General features: G+C 38.2%; 1 protein-coding gene across 1 annotated transcript in view; it reads right to left on the bottom strand.

Annotated features, from left to right (window-relative positions):
- LOC133577054 (protein diaphanous homolog 1) overlaps positions 1 to 20,404 on the bottom strand; it is a 51,068-nt gene that overhangs the window by 29,864 nt on the left and 800 nt on the right. The window contains exons 3-8 of the mRNA XM_072912474.1: positions 12,979 to 13,080; positions 12,495 to 12,734; positions 9,696 to 9,825; positions 9,480 to 9,606; positions 7,668 to 7,830; positions 7,176 to 7,308 (exon numbers count right to left, since the gene is read on the bottom strand). Of these exons, the coding sequence (XP_072768575.1) occupies positions 7,176 to 7,308; positions 7,668 to 7,830; positions 9,480 to 9,606; positions 9,696 to 9,825; positions 12,495 to 12,734; positions 12,979 to 13,080 (895 nt within the window). The remainder of the gene's footprint in view (positions 1 to 7,175; positions 7,309 to 7,667; positions 7,831 to 9,479; positions 9,607 to 9,695; positions 9,826 to 12,494; positions 12,735 to 12,978; positions 13,081 to 20,404) is intronic.

The raw sequence follows: 20,404 nt of genomic DNA on the forward strand, positions 1-20,404 counted from the left end.
GTCAATATTTAGTATGTGTGTATACCAGTCAGTATTTAATATGTTTGTATACCAGTCAATATTTAGTATGTGTGTATACCAGTCAATATTTAATATGTTTGTATACCAGTCAATATTTAATGTGTGTATACCAGTCAGTATTTAATATGTTTGTATACCAGTCAATATTTAGTATGTGTGTATACCAGTCAGTATTCAATATGTGTGTATACCAGTCCATATTAAGTATGTGTGTATACCAGTCAGTATTTAATATGTTTGTATACCAGTCTATATTTAATGTGTGTATACCAGTCAGTATTTAATGTTTGTATACCAGTTAGTATTTATTATGTGTGTATACCAGTCAGTATTTAATATGTTTGTATACCAGTCAATATTTAATGTGTGTATACCAGTCAGTATTTAATATGTTTGTATACCAGTTAGTATTTAATATGTTTGCATACCAGTCAATATTTAATATGTTTGTATACCAGTCAGTATTTAATATGTTTGTATACCAGTTAGTATTTAATGTTTGTATACCAGTCAATATTGAATATGTTTGTATACCAGTCAATATTTAGTATGTGTGTATACCAGTCAGTATTTAATATGTTTGTATACCAGTCAATATTTAGTATGTTTGTATACCAGTCAATATTTAATATGTTTGTATACTAGTCAATATTTTGTATGTGTGTATACCAGTCAGTATTTAATATGTTTGTATACCAGTCAATATTTAGTATGTGTGTATACCAGTCAATATTTAATATGTTTGTATACCAGTCAATATTTAGTATGTGTGTATACCAGTCAGTATTTAATATGTTTGTATACCAGTCAATATTTAGTATGTGTGTATACCAGTCAGTATTTAATTGTTTGTATACCAGTCAATATTAAGTATGTGTGTATACCAGTCAGTATTTAATATGTGTGTATACCAGTCAATATTTAATATGTGTGTATACCAGTCAATATTTAGTATGTGTGTATACCAGTCAATATTTAGTATGTGTGTATACCAGTCAATATTTAGTATGTGTCAGTCAGTCTCGTCTTAAGACCCACTTTTATTCTTTGGCTTTTAACACTACGTGAGTTGTGTGGTCCTCTGTGGTTTTTTTTATTTTTTATACATTTTGATTTCTATTTACTGTTTTAATTGATTTGACCCTTTAAATCGTTTTTAATCATATTTATTCTTATATTTTTTTTATATTGGTTTTATATTTATTTATTTATTGTTTTTATTCAGTCATTGGTGGAGCTAAGGATAATATTTGAATATTGTTTTTAATATTGTTGTGCAGCACTTTGGAAACATTTTTGTTGTTTAAATGTGCTATATAAATAAAGTGGATTGGAGTATGAGTTGGACTTTCAACATCTATCCATTGTTTTAATATTACCCTTTTTGTTATGATGCATATTGAAAGAAATGCATTTTTACTCTTTGATGACACGTTACTAAAGTGAGGCAGATCACCAAGAATACAAGTTTGTAGTCATTGGGCTGTTTATATTTAGGAATGTGATTGCTTCTTTTGCCGTTTTCAACCATATCTCTTTTATTCTCTGACATTCCCACAATAAATGAACAAGAGTTCCCTCAGCTGCCCGACACTTCATACATAAATTGCTATCTACTGCAGCTGAGAAGATGTCAAATACAATCTACCGTATTTTTCGGAGTATAAGTCGCACCGGAGTATAAGTCGCACCTGCCGAAAATGCATAATAAAAAAGGAAAAAAACATATATAAATCGCACTGGAGCCCGGTCAAACTATGAAAAAAACTGTGACTTATATTCCGAAAAATACGGCACTCAAAATCTTAAATTGACTCAGTTTATTTTTAATGCTTCTAAGGGGCTTATTGGCATTTTTTCCAAATGTCATTCTGAAAGATAAACATACCATACCTCCAGAGCAGGGGTCGGCAACCCGCGGCCCCGGAGCCGCATGCGGCTCTTTGATCACTCTGATGCGGCTCAGCAGCTTACTTTCTGAACCCCCCAATTTTCCCGTGAGATTTCCGGATTTCAGTGCCTCTCGCAGAAAACTCCCGGGATTAATATTCACCGATTTTCACCCTTACGGCTATAATAAGGGCGTGCTATGATGGTACAACATTTGGCGCCATCTACAATCTGTATTAACAGCGTGCCAGCCCAGCACTTGTTGTACAATATACATCTTCTGCTTGCACACGTATGTGACAGCAAGGCATACTTGGTCAACAGCCACACAGGTTACACTGACGGTGGTCATATAAAACAACTTTAACACTCTTACTAATAATGCGCCACACTTTGAACCAAAACCAAACAAGAATGACAAACACATTTCGGGAGAACATCTGCACCTTAACACAACATAAACACAACAGAACAAACACCCAGAATCCCATGCAGCCCTGACTCTTTCGGGCTCCATTATACACCCCTGCTACCACCAGGTAGCAGGGGTGTATAATGCTACCATGCAGTGTTATTTCATTTAAAATTTCAAAAAAATTTTGCGGCTCCCATTGATTTCTATAATTTGTGAAACTTGTCAAAATGGCTCTTTGACTGGTAAAGGTTGCCGACCCCTGCTCCAGAGGAATGAAATAACTGGTACTATCATGACCTTGACTGTGCTCTGACTGGCACCGCTAATGGCAAAACCAACAACCCCTTGTGACCTTGGACAGTTTAATCAGCAACTGGGATGTCAGGGTAACAGAGATAACATGTGAAGTGAGAACATCCAGTAAGTTCATGAGATAAATGTGCATTATTCGGCTGCTGAGCAAAGGGAAGAAAGAGGAGACAAAAAAAGGAGTGTGTGAAAGGACATAAAACAGCCATTGTGTCGTATCCTTGAGAGTATGGGAGCATAAACAAATACAGTACAAATACCAGGTGTGTGGCTGAATTTAAATACGGGTTTTGAATAACCCCAGGCAAACAAATACACCACCTGTATGTAAACGATCTCTTTCCCTCATAAACACATCTTTGAAGTTCTATTATATTCCACTCAAACAAGCCTGAGTGGAAAATGTGAGTACTTTCAACAAGAAAGCCTCAGCTCCATATGCCAAACGCAGAGGCACTGTATTACATGTGGACTTTCTGTGCTACCTGTGAAGGACTTTCAATGGAAGGCACACAAAGGCAGAGAGAAAACTTTTGATAAAGCAAAAGCAAGAAAGAATAGAAGCCATATGGTACTTAGAGGAAGATATTGTTGACGAAAGATGTACACACAAAGAAAAACTATGTTGTAACTCGGGAAAGTCAATGCTTGAACTCACAATTAATCACAAAACAATAATGCATTAATCATATACAGTACAGGCCAAAAGTTTGGACACACCTTCTCATTCAATGTGTTTTCTTTATTTTTATGACTATTTACATTGTAGATTGTCACTGAAGGCATCAAAACTATGAATTATGTTTTTATGTTAGATCCACTATGGACTGGACTTTCACGATATTATGTTAGATCCACTATGGACTGGACTTTCACACTGTTATGTTAGACCCACCATGGACTGGACTCTCACACTATTATGTTAGATCCACTATGGACTGGACTTTCACGATATGTTAGATCCACTATGGACTGGACTCTCACACTATTATGTTAGATCCACTATGGACTGGACTCTCACTATTATGTTAGATCCACTATGGACTGGACTCTCACACTATTATGTTAGATCCACTATGGACTGGACTCTCACTATTATGTTAGATCCACTAGGGACTGGACTCTCACTATTATGTTAGATCCACTATGGACTGGACTCTCACACTATTATGTTAGATCCACTATGGACTGGACTCTCACACTATTATGTTAGATCCACTATGGACTGGACTCTCACACTATTATGTTAGATCCGCTATGGACTGGACTCTCACACTATTATGTTAGATCCACTATGGACTGGACTCTCACTATTATGTTAGATCCACTAGGGACTGGACTCTCACTATTATGTTAGATCCACTATGGACTGGACTCTCACACTATTATGTTAGATCCACTATGGACTGGACTCTCACACTATTATGTTAGATCCACTATGGACTGGACTCTCACACTATTATGTTAGATCCGCTATGGACTGGACTCTCACACTATTATGTTAGATCCACTATGGACTGGACTCTCACAATTATGTTAGATCCACTATGGACTGGTCGCGGGGGCAGCAGCCTAAGCAGGGAAGCCCAGACTTTCCTCTCCCCAGCCACTTCGTCCAGCTCCTCCCGGGGGATCCCGAGGCGTTCCCAGGCCAGCCGGGAGACATAGTCTTCCCAACGTGTCCTGGGTCTTCCCCGTGGCCTCCTACCGGTTGGACGTGCCTTAAACACCTCCCGAGGGAGGCGTTCGGGTGGCATCCTGACCAGATGCCCGAACCACCTCATCTGGCTCCTCTCCATGTGGAGGAGCAGCGGCTTTACTTTGAGCTCCTCCCGGATGGCAGAGCTTCTCACCCTATCTCTAAGGGAGAGGCCCGCCACCCGGCAGAGGAAACTCATTTCGGCCGCTTGTACCCGTGATCTTGTCCTTTCGGTCATAACCCAAAGCTCATGACCATAGGTGAGGATGGGAATGTAGATCGACCGGTAAATTGAGAGCTTTGACTTCCGGCTCAGCTCCTTCTTCACCACAACGGATCGATACAGCGTCCGCATTACTGAAGACGCCGCACCGATACGCCTGTCGATCTCACGATCCACTTTTCCCTCACTCGTGAACAAGACTCCTAGGTACCGTATTTTCCGCACTATTAGCCGCACCTAAAAACCACAAATTTACTCAAAAGCTGACAGTGCGGCTTATAACCCGGTGCGCTTTATATATGGATTAATATTAAGATTCATTTTCATAAAGTTTAGGTCTCGCAACTACGGTAAACAGCCGCCATCTTTTTTCCCCGTAGAAGCGGAAGCGCTTCTTCTTCTACGGCAAGCAACCGCCAAGGTAAGCACCCGCCCCCATAGAAGAGGAAGCGCTTCTTCTTCTACTGTAAGCAACCACCCGCCCCCGTACAAGAAGAAGAAGCGCGCGGATATTACGTTTCATTTCCTTTGTGTGTTTACATCTGTAAAGACCACAAAATGGCTCCTACTAAGCGACAGGTTTCCGGTTCATGAAAAGACGCAATCTCTCCATCCGCACACGGACTACTATTTCACAGCAACTGCCTAAAGACTTTCAAGAAAAGCTGGCTACTTTCCGTGCATATTGTAAAAACAAGATAGCTGAAAAAAAAGATCCGGCCAGAGAACATTATCAACATGGACGAGGTTCCACTGACTTTTGATATTCCTGTGAACCGCACTGTGGATACAACGGGAGCACGTACGGTGAATATTCGCACCACAGGGAATGAGAAGTCATCCTTCACTGTGGTTCTACCTTGCCATGCTAATGGCCAGAAACTTCCACCCATGGTGATATTCAAAAGGAAGACCTTGCCAAAAGATACCTTTCCAGCCGGCGTCATCATAAAAGCTAACTCGAAGGGATGGATGGATGAAGAAAAGATGAGCGAGTGGTTAAGGGAAGTTTACGCGAAGAGGCCGGGTGGCTTTTTTCACGCAGCTCCGTCCATGTTGATATACGACTCCATGCGCGCCCACATCACGCTGGTTTTTAATATATTATTAAAGTTTGACTGACCTATCTGACTGTTTTTTTGACATTCCCTTTAGCGCAGTTAGATGCGGCTTATAACACGGGGCGGCTTATAGGTGGACAAAGTTTTGAAATATGCCGTTCATTGAAGGCGCGGCTTATAACCCAGGGCGGCTTATGGTGCGGAAAATACGGTACTTGAACTCCTCCACTTGGGGCAAGGTCTCCTCCCCAACCCGGAGATGGCACGCCACCCTTTTCCGGGCGAGAACCATGGACTCGGACTTGGAGGTGCTGATTCTCATCCCAGTCGCTTCACACTCATATCATTTATGTATAAAATAAAAAGTTTGGGTCCTAAAATCGAACCTTGAGGAATTCCACATTCAATATTCATACATTCTGATCTATAACCATATATGAGTATAAGTCGCATATGAAAAAAACTGCGACTTATAGTCCAAAAAATACGGTATGCACGCAAGTAATTTACTGCGATTAATTGTAATTTGTCAAAATGCAAAATTCTGATTAATCTGTAGAAATAATGTAATCGTTAAACAGCTAGTTTTAAACTTTCATACACAGGGTGCTTGGTCTGTGGTCAATTTAGGATTTAAGACTCCTTGGAGATGCCAAAGTGGAGCCACAGAATGAAGGAATGTGCTAAAAGTAGGTCAGAGTCTTGGAAGGGAAGGAAAAGTATCTGTACATGATTAAGTCCGCTAAGAAGGACTGGATCATTTTCTTTGTGAATAAGGTGATGACTGTAAAGCAACAGGTTTATTGTATTGTAAAGGGGCGGCATAGCTCGGTTGGTAGAGCGGCCGTGCCAGCAACTTGAGGGTTGCAGGTTCGATCCCCACTTCCGCCATCCTAGTCACTGCCGTTGTGTCCTTGGGCAAGACACTTTACCCACCTGCTCCCAGTGCCACCCACACTGGTTTAAATGTAACTTAGATATTGGGTTTCACTATGTAAAGCGCTTTGAGTCACTTGAGAAAAAGCGCTATATAAATGTAATTCACTTCACTTCACTTCACTAAAGTACATGTTTGGTCATTAAATGTGTTCTTCTAACTTATTCTTCATGTGAAAGCCAAACTATTATTTATCCGAAGAGCTGGAAGGTGAGGAAGCAATCTCTTGATAGAGTGTCTTCTCTTCACTGCCTTTCAGAGGAGATTCTTTGTGACTTTTTAAAGGCAAGTCATCCACATTAGATTATCTCTGGTCTTTAAATGATGTCGTGCTTGTTTGTCTCAGTCACACACACACACACACACACACGGCAGAGAGACACACACACACACACACACACACACACACACACACACACACACACACACACACACACACACACACACACACACACACACACACACACACACACACACACACACACACACACACACACACACAAACTCCACTGACTGAAGTGTGGACTCTGACTGCCCCCAACTGGAGTATGAGGGGAACAACAACAAAAATAAGAGCATGTCTCCTCCAAAAATACCACATTTAAGAACAAAACAGTGACCTGCGTTGATGTCCAAGTGCTGATTCCTCTTCAGTTTCTCTTCCTTTTCCCTCTCCGCCTTTTCTCTGGCCAGTTTGGCCTTTCGGATCTTTTCTTCCGCCTCTCTCCTCTTCTGATTATCCTTCACTGCTTGCTGAAGAAAGGAAAAGAGAAATAAAATGAGCAATAAGAACAAAGAATAAACTTAATTGCTTGGTTGATATTATTCTAAAGAGAATGGTCGACAAGAGGAGGAAGTGTTTTGATAGATTGATGTGGAAACAACACTCCAGTACCAGGATGTCAGTAAATCACAATAGCTGGAAGAACAAGTCAGCTCTCTTCCAAACAAGTCTCAGTTGATGCATAAACAGACAATACATGAGTCACACTATTATGTCAATAGAAACAGCTGCAAAGTAGGTTTCTTCGGCCTGCAGGTTTGACAATTATCCTTCATCTGTAAAGTTTGTTTTGCAGGTAAAGGATGAGCATACACGTCCTGACACATACCTGGAACATGTTCTTAAAGGTGTTGAGGTCCCCGAAGAATTCCTCCACAGAAATCTTTCTGGGGTCAAAGACAAAATACTCTCCTAGGTCGTTATACTGCTTCTCCATGTTCTTATGCATCAGATCCAACTTCTCATACTGTTCATGGGCCAAGCCCACAAAAATGTGAAGCCATGATGTTAAGGAAAAAGTACATCTATACCTTTATATCTCACATGTACAAACCCCGTTTCCATATGAGTTGGGAAATTGTGTTAGATGTAAAAATAAACGGAATACAATGATTTGCAAATCCTTTTCAACCCATATTCAATTGAATGCACTACAAAGACAAGATATTTGATGTTCAAACTCATAAACTTTGTTTTTTTTTTGCAAATATTACCTTAGAATGTCATGGCTGCAACACGTGCCAAAGTAGTTGGAAAAGGGCATGTCCACCACTGTGTTACATCACCTTTTCTTTTAACAACACTCAATAAACGATTGGGAACTGAGGAAACTAATTGTTGAAGCCTTGAAAGTGGAATTCTTTCCCATTCTTGTTTTATGTAGAGCTTCAGTCGTTCAACATTTTACGCTTCATAATGCGCCACACATTTTCGATGGGAGACAGGTCTGGACTGCAGGCGGACCAGGATAGTACCCGCACTCTTTTTTTTACAAAGCCACGCTGTTGTAACACGTGCTGAATGTGGCTTGGCATTGTCTTGCTGAAATAAGAAAAAGACGGCGCTTAGATGGCAGCATATGTTGTTCCAAAACCTGTATGTACCTTTCAGCATTAATGGTGCCTTCACAGATGTGTAAGTTACCCATGCCTTGGGCACTAATGCACCCCCATACCATCACAGATGCTGGCTTTTGAACTTTGCGTCGATAACAGTCTGGATGGTTCGCTTCCCTTTTGGTCCGGATGACACGATGTCGAATATTTCCAAAAACAATTTGAAATGTGGACTTGTTAGACCACAGAACACTTTTCCACTTTGCATGAGTCCATCTTAGATGATCTCGGGCCCAGAGAAGCCGGCGGCGTTTCTGGATGTTGTTGATAAATGGCTTTCGCTTTGCATAGTAGAGTTTTAACTTGCACTTACAGATGTAGCAACCAACTGTATTTAGTGACAGTGGTTTTCTGAAGTGTTCCTGAGCCCATGTGGTGATATCCTTTAGAGATTGAGGTCGGTTTTTGATACAGTGCCGTCTGAGGGATCGAAGGTCACGGTCATTTAATTTTGGTTTCTGGCCATGCCGCTTACATGGAGTGATTTCTCCAGATTCTCTGAACCTTTTGATGATATTATGGACCGTAGATGTTGAAATCCTTAAATTTCTTGCAATTGCAATTTGAGAAACGTTGTTCTTAAACTGTTTGACTATTTGCTCACGCAGTTGTGGACAAAGGGGTGTACCTCGCCCCATCCTTTCTTGTGAAAGACTGAGCATTTTTTGGGAAGCTGTTTTTATACCCAATCATGGCACCCATCTGTTCCCAATTAGCCTGCACACCTGTGGGATGTTCCAAATAAGTGTTTGATGAGCATTTCTCAACTTTATTAGTATTTATTGCCACCTTTCCCAACTTCTTTGTCACGTGTTTCTGGCATCAAATTCTAAAGTTAATGATTATTTGCACAAAAAAAGATGTTTATCAGTATGTTGTCTTTGTAGCATATTCAACTGAATATGGGTTGAAAATGATTTGCAAATCATTGTATTCCGTTTATATTTACATCTAACACAATTTCCCAACTCATATGGAAACGGGGTTTGTATTATTACACAACATTCAAACTGCTCTAAGAGGATATGGACATCTTCTCCACAAACAGGTCCTTGTCGTTTTGTGCAGGCGGGAAGGTTTCAATGTCTTTCTTCAAGTTCTTGATCTGGCGACCCATCAGTTCTAGATTCTTCTGAAGTATCTCTGCAGGAACTGTAGGCAATATGAAGACAACATATGTTATTTTTTATATGCGTAATGGTCATTTCTTTGTGAATTGGTCAGTTTGATGTCAAGTGTACCTCTGCTGGCCTTCTCCACATGAATGAGCTCGTCTGTAAAGGTCATGACTTCAGGGTACTGTTCCAGGCACACGTCAGCCAGAAAGTGGAGCAGCGTCTGCTTCAGGTCAGCTGATTTGGTGTCACGTAACTGGTCGGATGCATATTGATAAAGCAATCGATTAAAAATCCATACGACGTCCAGTGGCTGCCACTGCGTTCCACATTTCAGTAAACTACTTATGCAGCATGTGATAAATAAGTGTGGGTCTGCAAGTGAGAACACGGTCTTTCAGGTGCCACAGTAACCATGCTCTAACCTCGGAAGAATTCCTGAAACAAAATCAGGTTGTATTTTGTTTCTTTTTAAAGCAGAACACTAACTTACAAACCCTGCAAAGCAAATAAAAGCAGTGAAGATAAAAAACATTTAACGATGCATGTTGAACATGTCCAGGAAGAGGCTAGCTAAGGTAAAGGCGCGACAGCTTAAGCATTTGTTTTTGTTATTTGGAAAATACAAGTGTTTTGTTTTAGTAGTAAAATGCTTCACAATCAACAATAATCAGAACAGCTCTAGGAAGGGTGATGTTTATACACTGCAAAAAGTCAGTGTTCAAAAACAAGGGAAAAAAAAAAAAGAGGGGTATTTTATTTGAACTAAGCAAAATTATCTGCCAATAGAACAAGAAAATTTGGCTTGTCAAGACTTTCCAAAACAAGTAAAATTAGTCAACCTCAATGAACCCAAAAATACCTTAAAATAAGTATATTCTCACTAATAACAACTGTAATACTATATGAGAACGTATTTTCTATTGTTTCATTGAAAATAAAACAGCAAAGCCCATTGGCTGTTATCTGTTTTAATATGAGACACAATTGTGTCAAAGTCATGATTTATTTTTTTTCATGCTTGAAATAAGAAATTATTACTTTAAAAAAGTAGTTCTATACTTGTGAGTAGGGATGTCCCGATCCAGGTTTTTGCACTTCCGATCGATACCGATACTGACCGATACCGATACTGACCGATACTGGCCTATCCGAGCATGTATTAAAGTTTAAAGTTATTTAGCCTACTTAGTTGTCAGAATCATGTTGAAAAGGGTTTTAGTACTCTTGATAACAACTAGCCAGCTGAATTAGGGGAGTTTGAATAATACACAATGGTTGGTAACAAGAAACTGACCTGTTTATTCAAGGATAAACACAAAATAGACAAAATTATACATGACAAACAGAAATGGCATCATTGAAACTAGGGCTGGGCGATATGGCCTTTTTTTAATATTGCGATATTTTAAGGCCATATTGCGATACACGATATATATCTCGATGTTTTGCCTTAGCCTTGAATGAACACTTGATGCATATAATCACAGCAGTATGATGATTCTATGTGTTTTGATTGATTGATTGAGACTTTTATTAGTAGGTTGCACAGTGAAGTACATATTCCGTACAATTGACCACTAAATGGTAACACCCCAATAAGTTTTTCAACTTGTTTAAGTCGGATTCATGATACAGATATATACTATCAGATATATACTATCATCATAATACAGTCATCACGCAAGATAATCACATTGAATTATTTACATTATTTATAATCCAGGGTGTAGAGGGGGGCGCCGGATGTAAGTGTCAAAAAGACAGCCAAAAGAGTTTGATATGAGAATAAATCTAAAGTTAAAATATAGGGTAGAAATGCACCCATTTGCAGGAAATGTAGTCTTGATTTTCAAAATGTTCTTTCAAGGCTTGCATGTCTACATTAAAACATTCTTCTTCATACTGCATTAATATATGCTACTTTTAAACTTTCATGCAGAGAAGGATATCACAACTAAATAGATCACTAATTTTTTCAGACGGTGTTGATCTGGAAATTTTTGCCTCAGCATTTTGATGGTGTGGACGTGTGGCACCGAACGGAGATAAGCGTCTCGACAGACGTCACAATATTTGAACAATGATGACGAAAACGGTTTTCTCTGTCGTGTCCGTGTGTCGAAAATTGTTATGCGCTTATTTTTTTATTTGATTTTGTGCGTGGCATAGATTTGCCGTGCGCAGAGGACGTTTGAGCAGGCGCGCACCTTAGCGGCTGCGCTAGCATCACAGCTAACGTTAGCCATGCTGCTACCCCTCTGCTTGGGGAGGACGTATACGTATGTGGCGTATGACGTGACAGTATGTGACGTGTGTAAGAAGGTGCGCTTGCTGTCTGTGAGAGGGAGACACAGGAAAGAGTGAGAAGACCCTGTCGTGTAATGCCAGCAGCTAAAAGCAACTGCGTGAGATTCCACAGACTTGTGGATGTGTTGAAGGTGTGCTGGAAAATGCGGAACGGAAATTACGGAGCAGCAGAAAAGTGGAATGTATTATTTAAATCGGTGCGTTGGAAAACACGGACCGGAGTTTGTTTTAAACTGGATCTGGATCGGCATTTTCCCATGCCTTGCCGATACGCATTTTTTGGCAAATATCGGATCGGGACATCCCTACTTGTGAGTGTTGATGACACAGCTTTGCAACAGTTGATATTCTAGTTTCAAGCATGTTTTACCCAATATAGGTCATCACATCTCAGCAACAAGCTGGAATATCTTACTGAGATCATTTAGGACCAAAACCCTTAAAACAAGTAAAACACTAACATAAAATCTGCTTAGTGAGAAGAATGATCTTATCAGACAGAAAATAAGCAAATATCAACCTTATTTGAGATATTTCATCTTACTTAGATTTCGGTTTTTGCAGTGTATGCCATTTAGTTGTGCTTGTGCACACCTGAGTGCCTTTTCGTTTTACCTTGCACAGGTACGATATGGAAAAGCCGAAGGCCTTGCCATTGCGCGAGCCTGCGTTCATGTAATTGCCCAGGAGAAGGATGATCTGTAGCAGCTTGGAGAAGGAGCTGCTTTTCCTGAGCTCCTCACAGGCCGCCGTCACAGACACCACGTCCGGTTTGATATTGTTGATCTGTTCCTCAAACTGGAGCTTGAAGAGGATGGCCTGAAGCCGCGGTTGCAGACGCTTTACACTGGACATCTGGGAAAAAGATATGGATATATACGGATGTGGGTGGGGTAATTTTACATGACTGATGGGAATATTTTCCACGTACTGTAAACATATTTGATTACTGAACAAAGTAGTATGTGTTTGCCTTCTTTAACAATTAGTGTGACAGATTTGTTGACCACAGAATACAGTGTCTCATTATGTCATTAGGCATCACGCGCTCATAGCTAGTGGTTTACAACTTCCAATGTATGACTGTGGGCCTTCTTACCACAACTCCAAACTGTTCAGCCTCTGCCAAGTCATCATATTCATCCTTCATCTCGCTCAGTGTGCTTAGCTGCTCTGGTGTCGGCAACTGCTTGATCAGGTTCTACATGGCAAGCAACGGAGAATTGACTGATACAGGTGTATATTCCTTACAGCCCTTTTGAAGTTCACTGAGGGGACTTTCCCAAAGGATTAATAAAGTTCCTGTCTATCTATCTGGACAAGACCTGGGAAAATTAAGGCCCGCCGGACATTCCCAAATATTTTTTTTGATCTTTAAGATGGAAACTGTAGCTGCCATTATGATGTGCAGTGATGTTTCCGTAAGTCTTGAACTATACAAAGTATTTCAATGGTTGGAATCTGCACTTTTGCATGATATACTAGTTACTATGGCATTCTAATTACCGTATTTTTCGGACTATAAGTCGCAGTTTTTTTCATAGTTTGGCCGGGCTCCAGTGCAACTTATATATGTTTTTTTCCTTCTTTATTATGCATTTTCGTCAGGTGCGACTTATACTCCGGTGCGACTTAAACTCCGAACCAAGCACTGTGGGCGTGGTTTGTTTCCACAGAGTGTTTCCAGAGCGGCCAGCCTGAAATGCGGGAGTCTGGGACAGACGCAAAAGGAGATTTTTACAGCAAAGTTCTAAAGTTTAGTAATATATCAGATATATCAGATTGTAGGTGGGTTTATTTTTACCCTTGCGTTCATATTTTGCTGTTTTTGTTGCGTTTTGCTCGATTGTAAAATATGTTGATCAAGAGGGGGGGTGATGTTCATGTATTGTCAATATTCAGTGTTTTATCGTTCATAGTTAATATAGAAAATCCCACATTCTTTGTTTTCATGTACCGTATTTATCGGAGTATAAGTCGCTCTGGAGTATAAGTCACACCGGCAGAAAATGCATAATAAAGAAACATATATAAGTCGCACTGGAGTATAAGTCGCATTTTTTGGGGAAATGTATTTGATAAAAGCCAACACCAAGAATAGACATTTGAAAGGCAATTTAAAATAAATAAAGAATAGTGAACAACAGGCTGAATAAGTGTACGTTATATGAGGCATAAATAACCAACTGGTATGTTAACGTAACATATTATGGTAAGAGTCATTCAAATAACTATAACATATAGAACATGCTATACGTTTACCAAACAATCTGTCACTCCTAATCGCTAAATCCCATGAAATCTTATACGTCTAGTCTCTTACCTGAATGAGATAATTAATATTATTTGATATTTTACGCTAATGTGTTAATAATTTCACACATAAGTCGCTCCTGAGTATAAGTCGCACCCCAGGCCAAACTATGAAAAAAAACTGTGACTTATAGTCTGAAAAATACGGTACATTCTGGGTGTCTCATTCAGTAAAAAAAGAAAAGAAAATTCAATTCTGTTTTTTAAGGCGCTTTGTCATAACAATTTTAGCATTCAGACATTATTGTGTTGTTTTGTATTAGTGTCCCTAAAAGTAGATATACCGGCCCCCAGACACATTTTATTCTCTAAATGTGGCCAGCCTGAAATGTGGGTGTCAGGGACAGACGCGGAAGGAGATTTTTACAGCAAAGTTCTAAAGCTTAGTGATATATCCGATTGTAGGCGTTTTTTTTTTTTTTTTACTCTTTGCGTTCATATTTCGCTGTGTTTGTTGCATTTTTGTTGCGTTTCGCATGATTGTAAAATATGTTGATCAAGAGGGGGTGTGACGTTCATATGTTGTCAATATTCAGTGTTTTATCCTTCATAGTTAATATTGAAAATCCAACATTCTTTGTTTTCATGTACTTTCTGGGTGTCTCATTCAGGCAAAAAAAAAAAAAAATGTATTCCTTTTTTTAAGGCGATCTGTCAAAATGTTTTTAGCATTCAGACATTATAGTGAGGTTTTGTATTAGTGTTCCTAAAAGCAGATATACCGGTACCCAGACACATTTTTTCTCTCTAAATTTGGCCAGCCTGAAATGCGGGTGTCAGGAACAGACGCGGAAGGAGATTTTTACAACAAAGTTCAAAAGCTTAGTGATATATAAGATATATCAGATTGTAGGTTTTTTTTTTTTACCCTTCGCGTTCATATTTTGCTGTTTTCGTTGCATTTTTGTTGCGTTTTGCTTGATTGTAAAATATGTTGATCAAGAGGGGGTGTGACGTTCATATACTGTCAATATTCAGTGTTTTATCCTTCATAGTTAATATAGAAAATCCCACATTCTTTGTTTTCATGTACCGTATTTATCGGAGTATAAGTCGCTCTGGAGTATAAGTCACACCGGCAGAAAATGCATAATAAAGAAACATATATAAGTCGCACTGGAGTATAAGTCGCATTTTTTGGGGAAATGTATTTGATAAAAGCCAACACCAAGAATAGACATTTGAAAGGCAATTTAAAATAAATAAAGAATAGTGAACAACAGGCTGAATAAGTGTACGTTATATGAGGCATAAATAACCAACTGGTATGTTAACGTAACATATTATGGTAAGAGTCATTCAAATAACTATAACATATAGAACATGCTATACGTTTACCAAACAATCTGTCACTCCTAATCGCTAAATCCCATGAAATCTTATACGTCTAGTCTCTCACGTGAATGAGATAAATAATATTATTTGATATTTTACGCTAATGTGTTAATAATTTCACACATAAGTCGCTCCTGAGTATAAGTCGCATTCCAGGCCAAACTATGAAAAAAAACTGTGACTTATAGTCCGAAAAATACAGTACATTCTGGGTGTCTCATTCAGTAAAAAAAATGAAAATTCAATTTAGTTTTTTAAGCGCTTTGTCATAACGATTTTAGCATTCAGACATTATTGTGTTGTTTTGTATTAGTGTCCCTAAAAGTAGATATACCGGCCCCCAGACACATTTTATTCTCTAAATGTGGCCAGCCTGAAATGTGGGTGTCAGGGACAGACGCGGAAGGAGATTTTTACAGCAAAGTTCTAAAGCTTAGTGATATATCAGATTGTAGGCGGGGTTTTTTTTTACTCTTCGCGTTCATATTTCGCTGTGTTTGTTGCATTTTTGTTGCGTTTCGCAAGATTGTAAAATATGTTGATCAAGAGGGGGTGTGACGTTCATATGTTGTCAATATTCAGTGTTTTATCCTTCATAGTTAATATTGAAAATCCCACATTCTTTGTTTTCATGTACATTCTTTGTGTCTCATTCAGGCAAAAAAAATAAAAATTCCATTCCGTTTTTTAAGGCGATCTGTCATAATGTTTTTAGCATCCAGACATTATTGTGAGGTTTTGTATTAGTGTTCCTAAAAGTAGATATACCGGCCCCCAGACTTTTTTTTCTCTAAATTTGGCCAGCCTGAAATGCGGGTGTCAGGAACAGACGCTGAAGGAGATTTTTACAACAACAACAAGCTTAGTGATGTATAAGATGTATCAGATTGTAGGTGTTTTTTTTTTTAACCCTTCGCGTTCATATTTTGCTGATTTTGTTGCATTTTTGTTGCGTTTTGCTTGATTATAAAATACGTTGATCAAGAGGGGGGGTGACGTTCATATATTGTCAATATTCAGTGTTTTATCATTCATAGTTAATATAGAAAATCCCACATTCTTTGTTTTCATGTACCGTATTTATCGGAGTATAAGTCGCTCCGGAGTATAAGTCGCGCCGGCCGAAAACGCATAATAAAGAAGAAAACAAACATATATAAGTCGCATTTTTTGGGGAAATGTATTTGATAAAAGCCAACACCGAGAATAGACATTTGAAAGGCAATTTAAAATAAATAAAGAATAGTGAACAACAGGCTGAATAAGTGTACGTTATATGAGGCATAAATAACCAACTGGTATGTTAACGTAACATATTATGGTAAGAGTCATTCAAATAACTATAACATATAGAACATGCTATACGTTTACCAAACAATCTGTCACTCCTAATCGCTAAATCCCATGAAATCTTATACGTCTAGTCTCTTACGTGAATGAGATAAATAATTTTGATATTTTACGCTAATGTGTTAATAATTTCACACATAAGTCGCTCCTGAGTATAAGTCGCACCCCAGGCCAAACTATGAAAAAAAACTGCGACTTAAAGTCCGAAAAATACGGTACATTCTGGGTGTCCCATTCAGTAAAAAAAATAAAAATTCAATTCCGTTTTTTAAACGCTTTGTCATAACGATTTTAGCATTCAGACATTATTGTGTTGTTTTGTATTAGTGTCCCTAAAAGTAGATATACCGGCCCCCAGACACATTTTATTCTCTAAATTTGGCCAGCCTGAAATGCGGGTGTCAGGGACAGACGCGGAAGGAGATTTTTACAACAAAGTTCTAAAGCTTAGTGATATATCCGATTGTAGGTGTTTTTTTGTTTTTTTTTACTCTTCGCGTTCATATTTCGCTGTGTTTGTTGCATTTTTGTTGCGCTTCGCATGATTGTAAAATATGTTGATCAAGAGGGGTTGTGATGTTCATATGTTGTCAATATTCAGTGTTTTATCCTTCATAGTTAATATTGAAAATCCCACATTCTTTGTTTTCATGTACATTCTGGGTGTCTCATTCAGGCAAAAAAAAAAAAAATTCCATTCCGTTTTTTAAGGCGATCTGTCAAAATGTTTTTAGCATCCAGACATTATTGTGAGGTTTTGTATTAGTGTTCCTAAAAGTAGATATACCGGCCCCCAGACACATTTTTTTCTCTAAATTTGGCCAGCCTGAAATGCGGGTGTCAGGAACAGACGCGGAAGGAGATTTTTACAACAAAGTTCAAAAGCTTAGTGATATATAAGATATATCAGATTGTAGGTGTTTTTTTTTTTTAACCCTTCGCGTTCATATTTTGCTGCTTTTGTTGCATTTTTGTTGCGTTTTGCTTGATTGTAAAATATGTTGATCAAGAGGGGGGGTGATGTTCATATATTGTCAATATTCAGTGTTTTATCGTTCATAGTTAATATTGAAAATCCCACATTCTTTGTTTTCATGTACCGTATTTATCGGAGTATAAGTCGCTCCGGAGTATAAGTCGCATTTTTTGGGGAAATGTATTTCATAAAATTGAACACCAAGAATAGACATTTGAAAGGCAATTTAAAATAAATAAAGAATAGTGAACAACAGGCTGAATAAGTGTACGTTATATGAGGCATAAATAACCAACTGGTATGTTAACGTTACATATTATGGTAAGAGTCATTCAAATAACTATAACATATAGAACATGCTATACGTTTACCAAACAATCTGTCACTCCTAATCGCTAAATCCCATGAAATCTTATACGTCTAGTCTCTTACGTGAATGAGCTAAATATTATTTGATATTTTACGGTAATGTGTTAATAATCTCACACATAAGTCGTTCCTGAGTATAAGTCGCAACCCAGGCCAAACTATAAAAAAAAAACTGCGACTTAAAGTCCGAAAAATACGGTACATTCTGTGTCTCATTCAGTAAAAAAAATAAAAATTAAATTCCGTTTTTTAAGCGCTTTGTCATAACGATTTTAGCATTCAGACATTATTGTGTTGTTTTGTATTAGTGTCCCTAAAAGTAGATATACCGGCCCCCAGACACATTTTATTCTCTAAATTTGGCCAGCCTGAAATGTGGGTGTCAGGGACAGACGCGGAAGGAGATTTTTACAGCAAAGTTCTAAAGCTTAGTGATATATCCGATTGTAGGTGGGTTTTTTTTTTTACTCTTCGCGTTCATATTTCGCTGTGTTTGTTGCATTTTTGTTGCGCTTCGCATGATTGTAAAATATGTTGATCAAGAGGGGGTATGACGTTCAAATGTTGTCAATATTCAGTGTTTTATCCTTCATAGTTAATATTGAAAATCCCACATTCTTTGTTTTCATGTACATTCTGGGTGTCTCATTCAGGCAAAAAAAATAAAAATTCCATTCTGTTTTTTAAGGCGATCTGTCATAATGTTTTTAGCATTCAGACATTATTGTGATGTTTTGTATTAGTGTTCCTAAAAGTAGATATACCGGCACCCAGACTTTTTTTTCTCTAAATTTGGCCAGCCTGAAATGCGGGTGTCAGGAACAGACGCGGAAGGAGATTTTTACAACAAAGTTCAAAAGCTTAGTGATATATAAGATATATCAGATTGTAGGTGGGTTTTTTTTACCCTTGGCGTTCATATTTTGCTGATTGTGTTGCATTTTTGTTGCGTTTTGCTTGATTGTAAAATATGTTGATCAAGAGGGGGGGTGACGTTCATATATTGTCAATATTCAGTGTTTTATCGTTCATAGTTAATATAGAAAATCCCACATTCTTTGTTTTCATGTACCGTATTTATCGGAGTATAAGTCGCGCCGGCCGAAAACGCATAATAAAGAAGGAAACAAACATATATAAGTCGCACTGGAGTATAAGTCGCATTTTTTGGGGAAATGTATTTGATAAAAGCCAACACCAAGAATAGACATTTGAAAGGCAATTTAAAATAAATAAAGAATAGTGAACAACAGGCTGAATAAGTGTACGTTATATGAGGCATAAATAACCAACTGGTATGTTAACGTAACATATTATGGTAAGAGTCATTCAAATAACTATAACATATAGAACATGCTATACGTTTACCAAACAATCTGTCACTCCTAATCGCTAAATCCCATGAAATCTTATACGTCTAGTCTCTTACCTGAATGAGATAAATAATATTATTTGATATTTTACGGTAATGTGTTAATAATTTCACACATAAGTCGCTCCTGAGTATAAGTCGCACCCCAGGCCAAACTATGAAAAAAAACTGCGACTTAAAGTCCGAAAAATACGGTACATTCTGGGTGTCCCATTCAGTAAAAAAAAAAGAAAATTCAATTCCGTTTTTTAAGGCGCTTTGGCATAACGATTTTAGCATTCAGACATTATTGTGATGTTTTGTATTAGTGTCCCTAAAAGTAGATATACCTTCCCCAAGACACATTTTATTCTCTAAATTTGGCCAGCCTGAAATGCGGCTGTCTGGGACAGACGCGGAAGGAGATTTTTACAGCAAAGTTCAAAAGCTTAGTGATATATAAGATATATCAGATTGTAGGCGGGGTTTTTTTTTTACTCTTCGCGTTCATATTTCGCTGTGTTTGTTGCATTTTTGTTGCGTTTCGCATGATTGTAAAATATGTTGATCAAGAGGGGGGGTGAAGTTCATATGTTGTCAATATTCAGTGTTTTATCGTTTATAGTTAATATTGAAAATACCACATTCTTTGTTTTCATGTACCGTATTTTTCGGACTATAAGTCGCAGTTTTTTTCATAGTTTGGCCGGGCTCCAGTGCGACTTATATATGTTTTTTTCTTTTTTTATTATGCATTTTCGGCAGGTGCGACTTAAACTCCGAAAAATACGGTACATTCTGGGTGTCTCATTCAGTAAAAAAAATAAAAAT

This window comes from Nerophis lumbriciformis, linkage group LG36, assembly GCF_033978685.3.
Source record: "Nerophis lumbriciformis linkage group LG36, RoL_Nlum_v2.1, whole genome shotgun sequence".
Classification (NCBI taxonomy): domain Eukaryota; kingdom Metazoa; phylum Chordata; class Actinopteri; order Syngnathiformes; family Syngnathidae; genus Nerophis; species Nerophis lumbriciformis.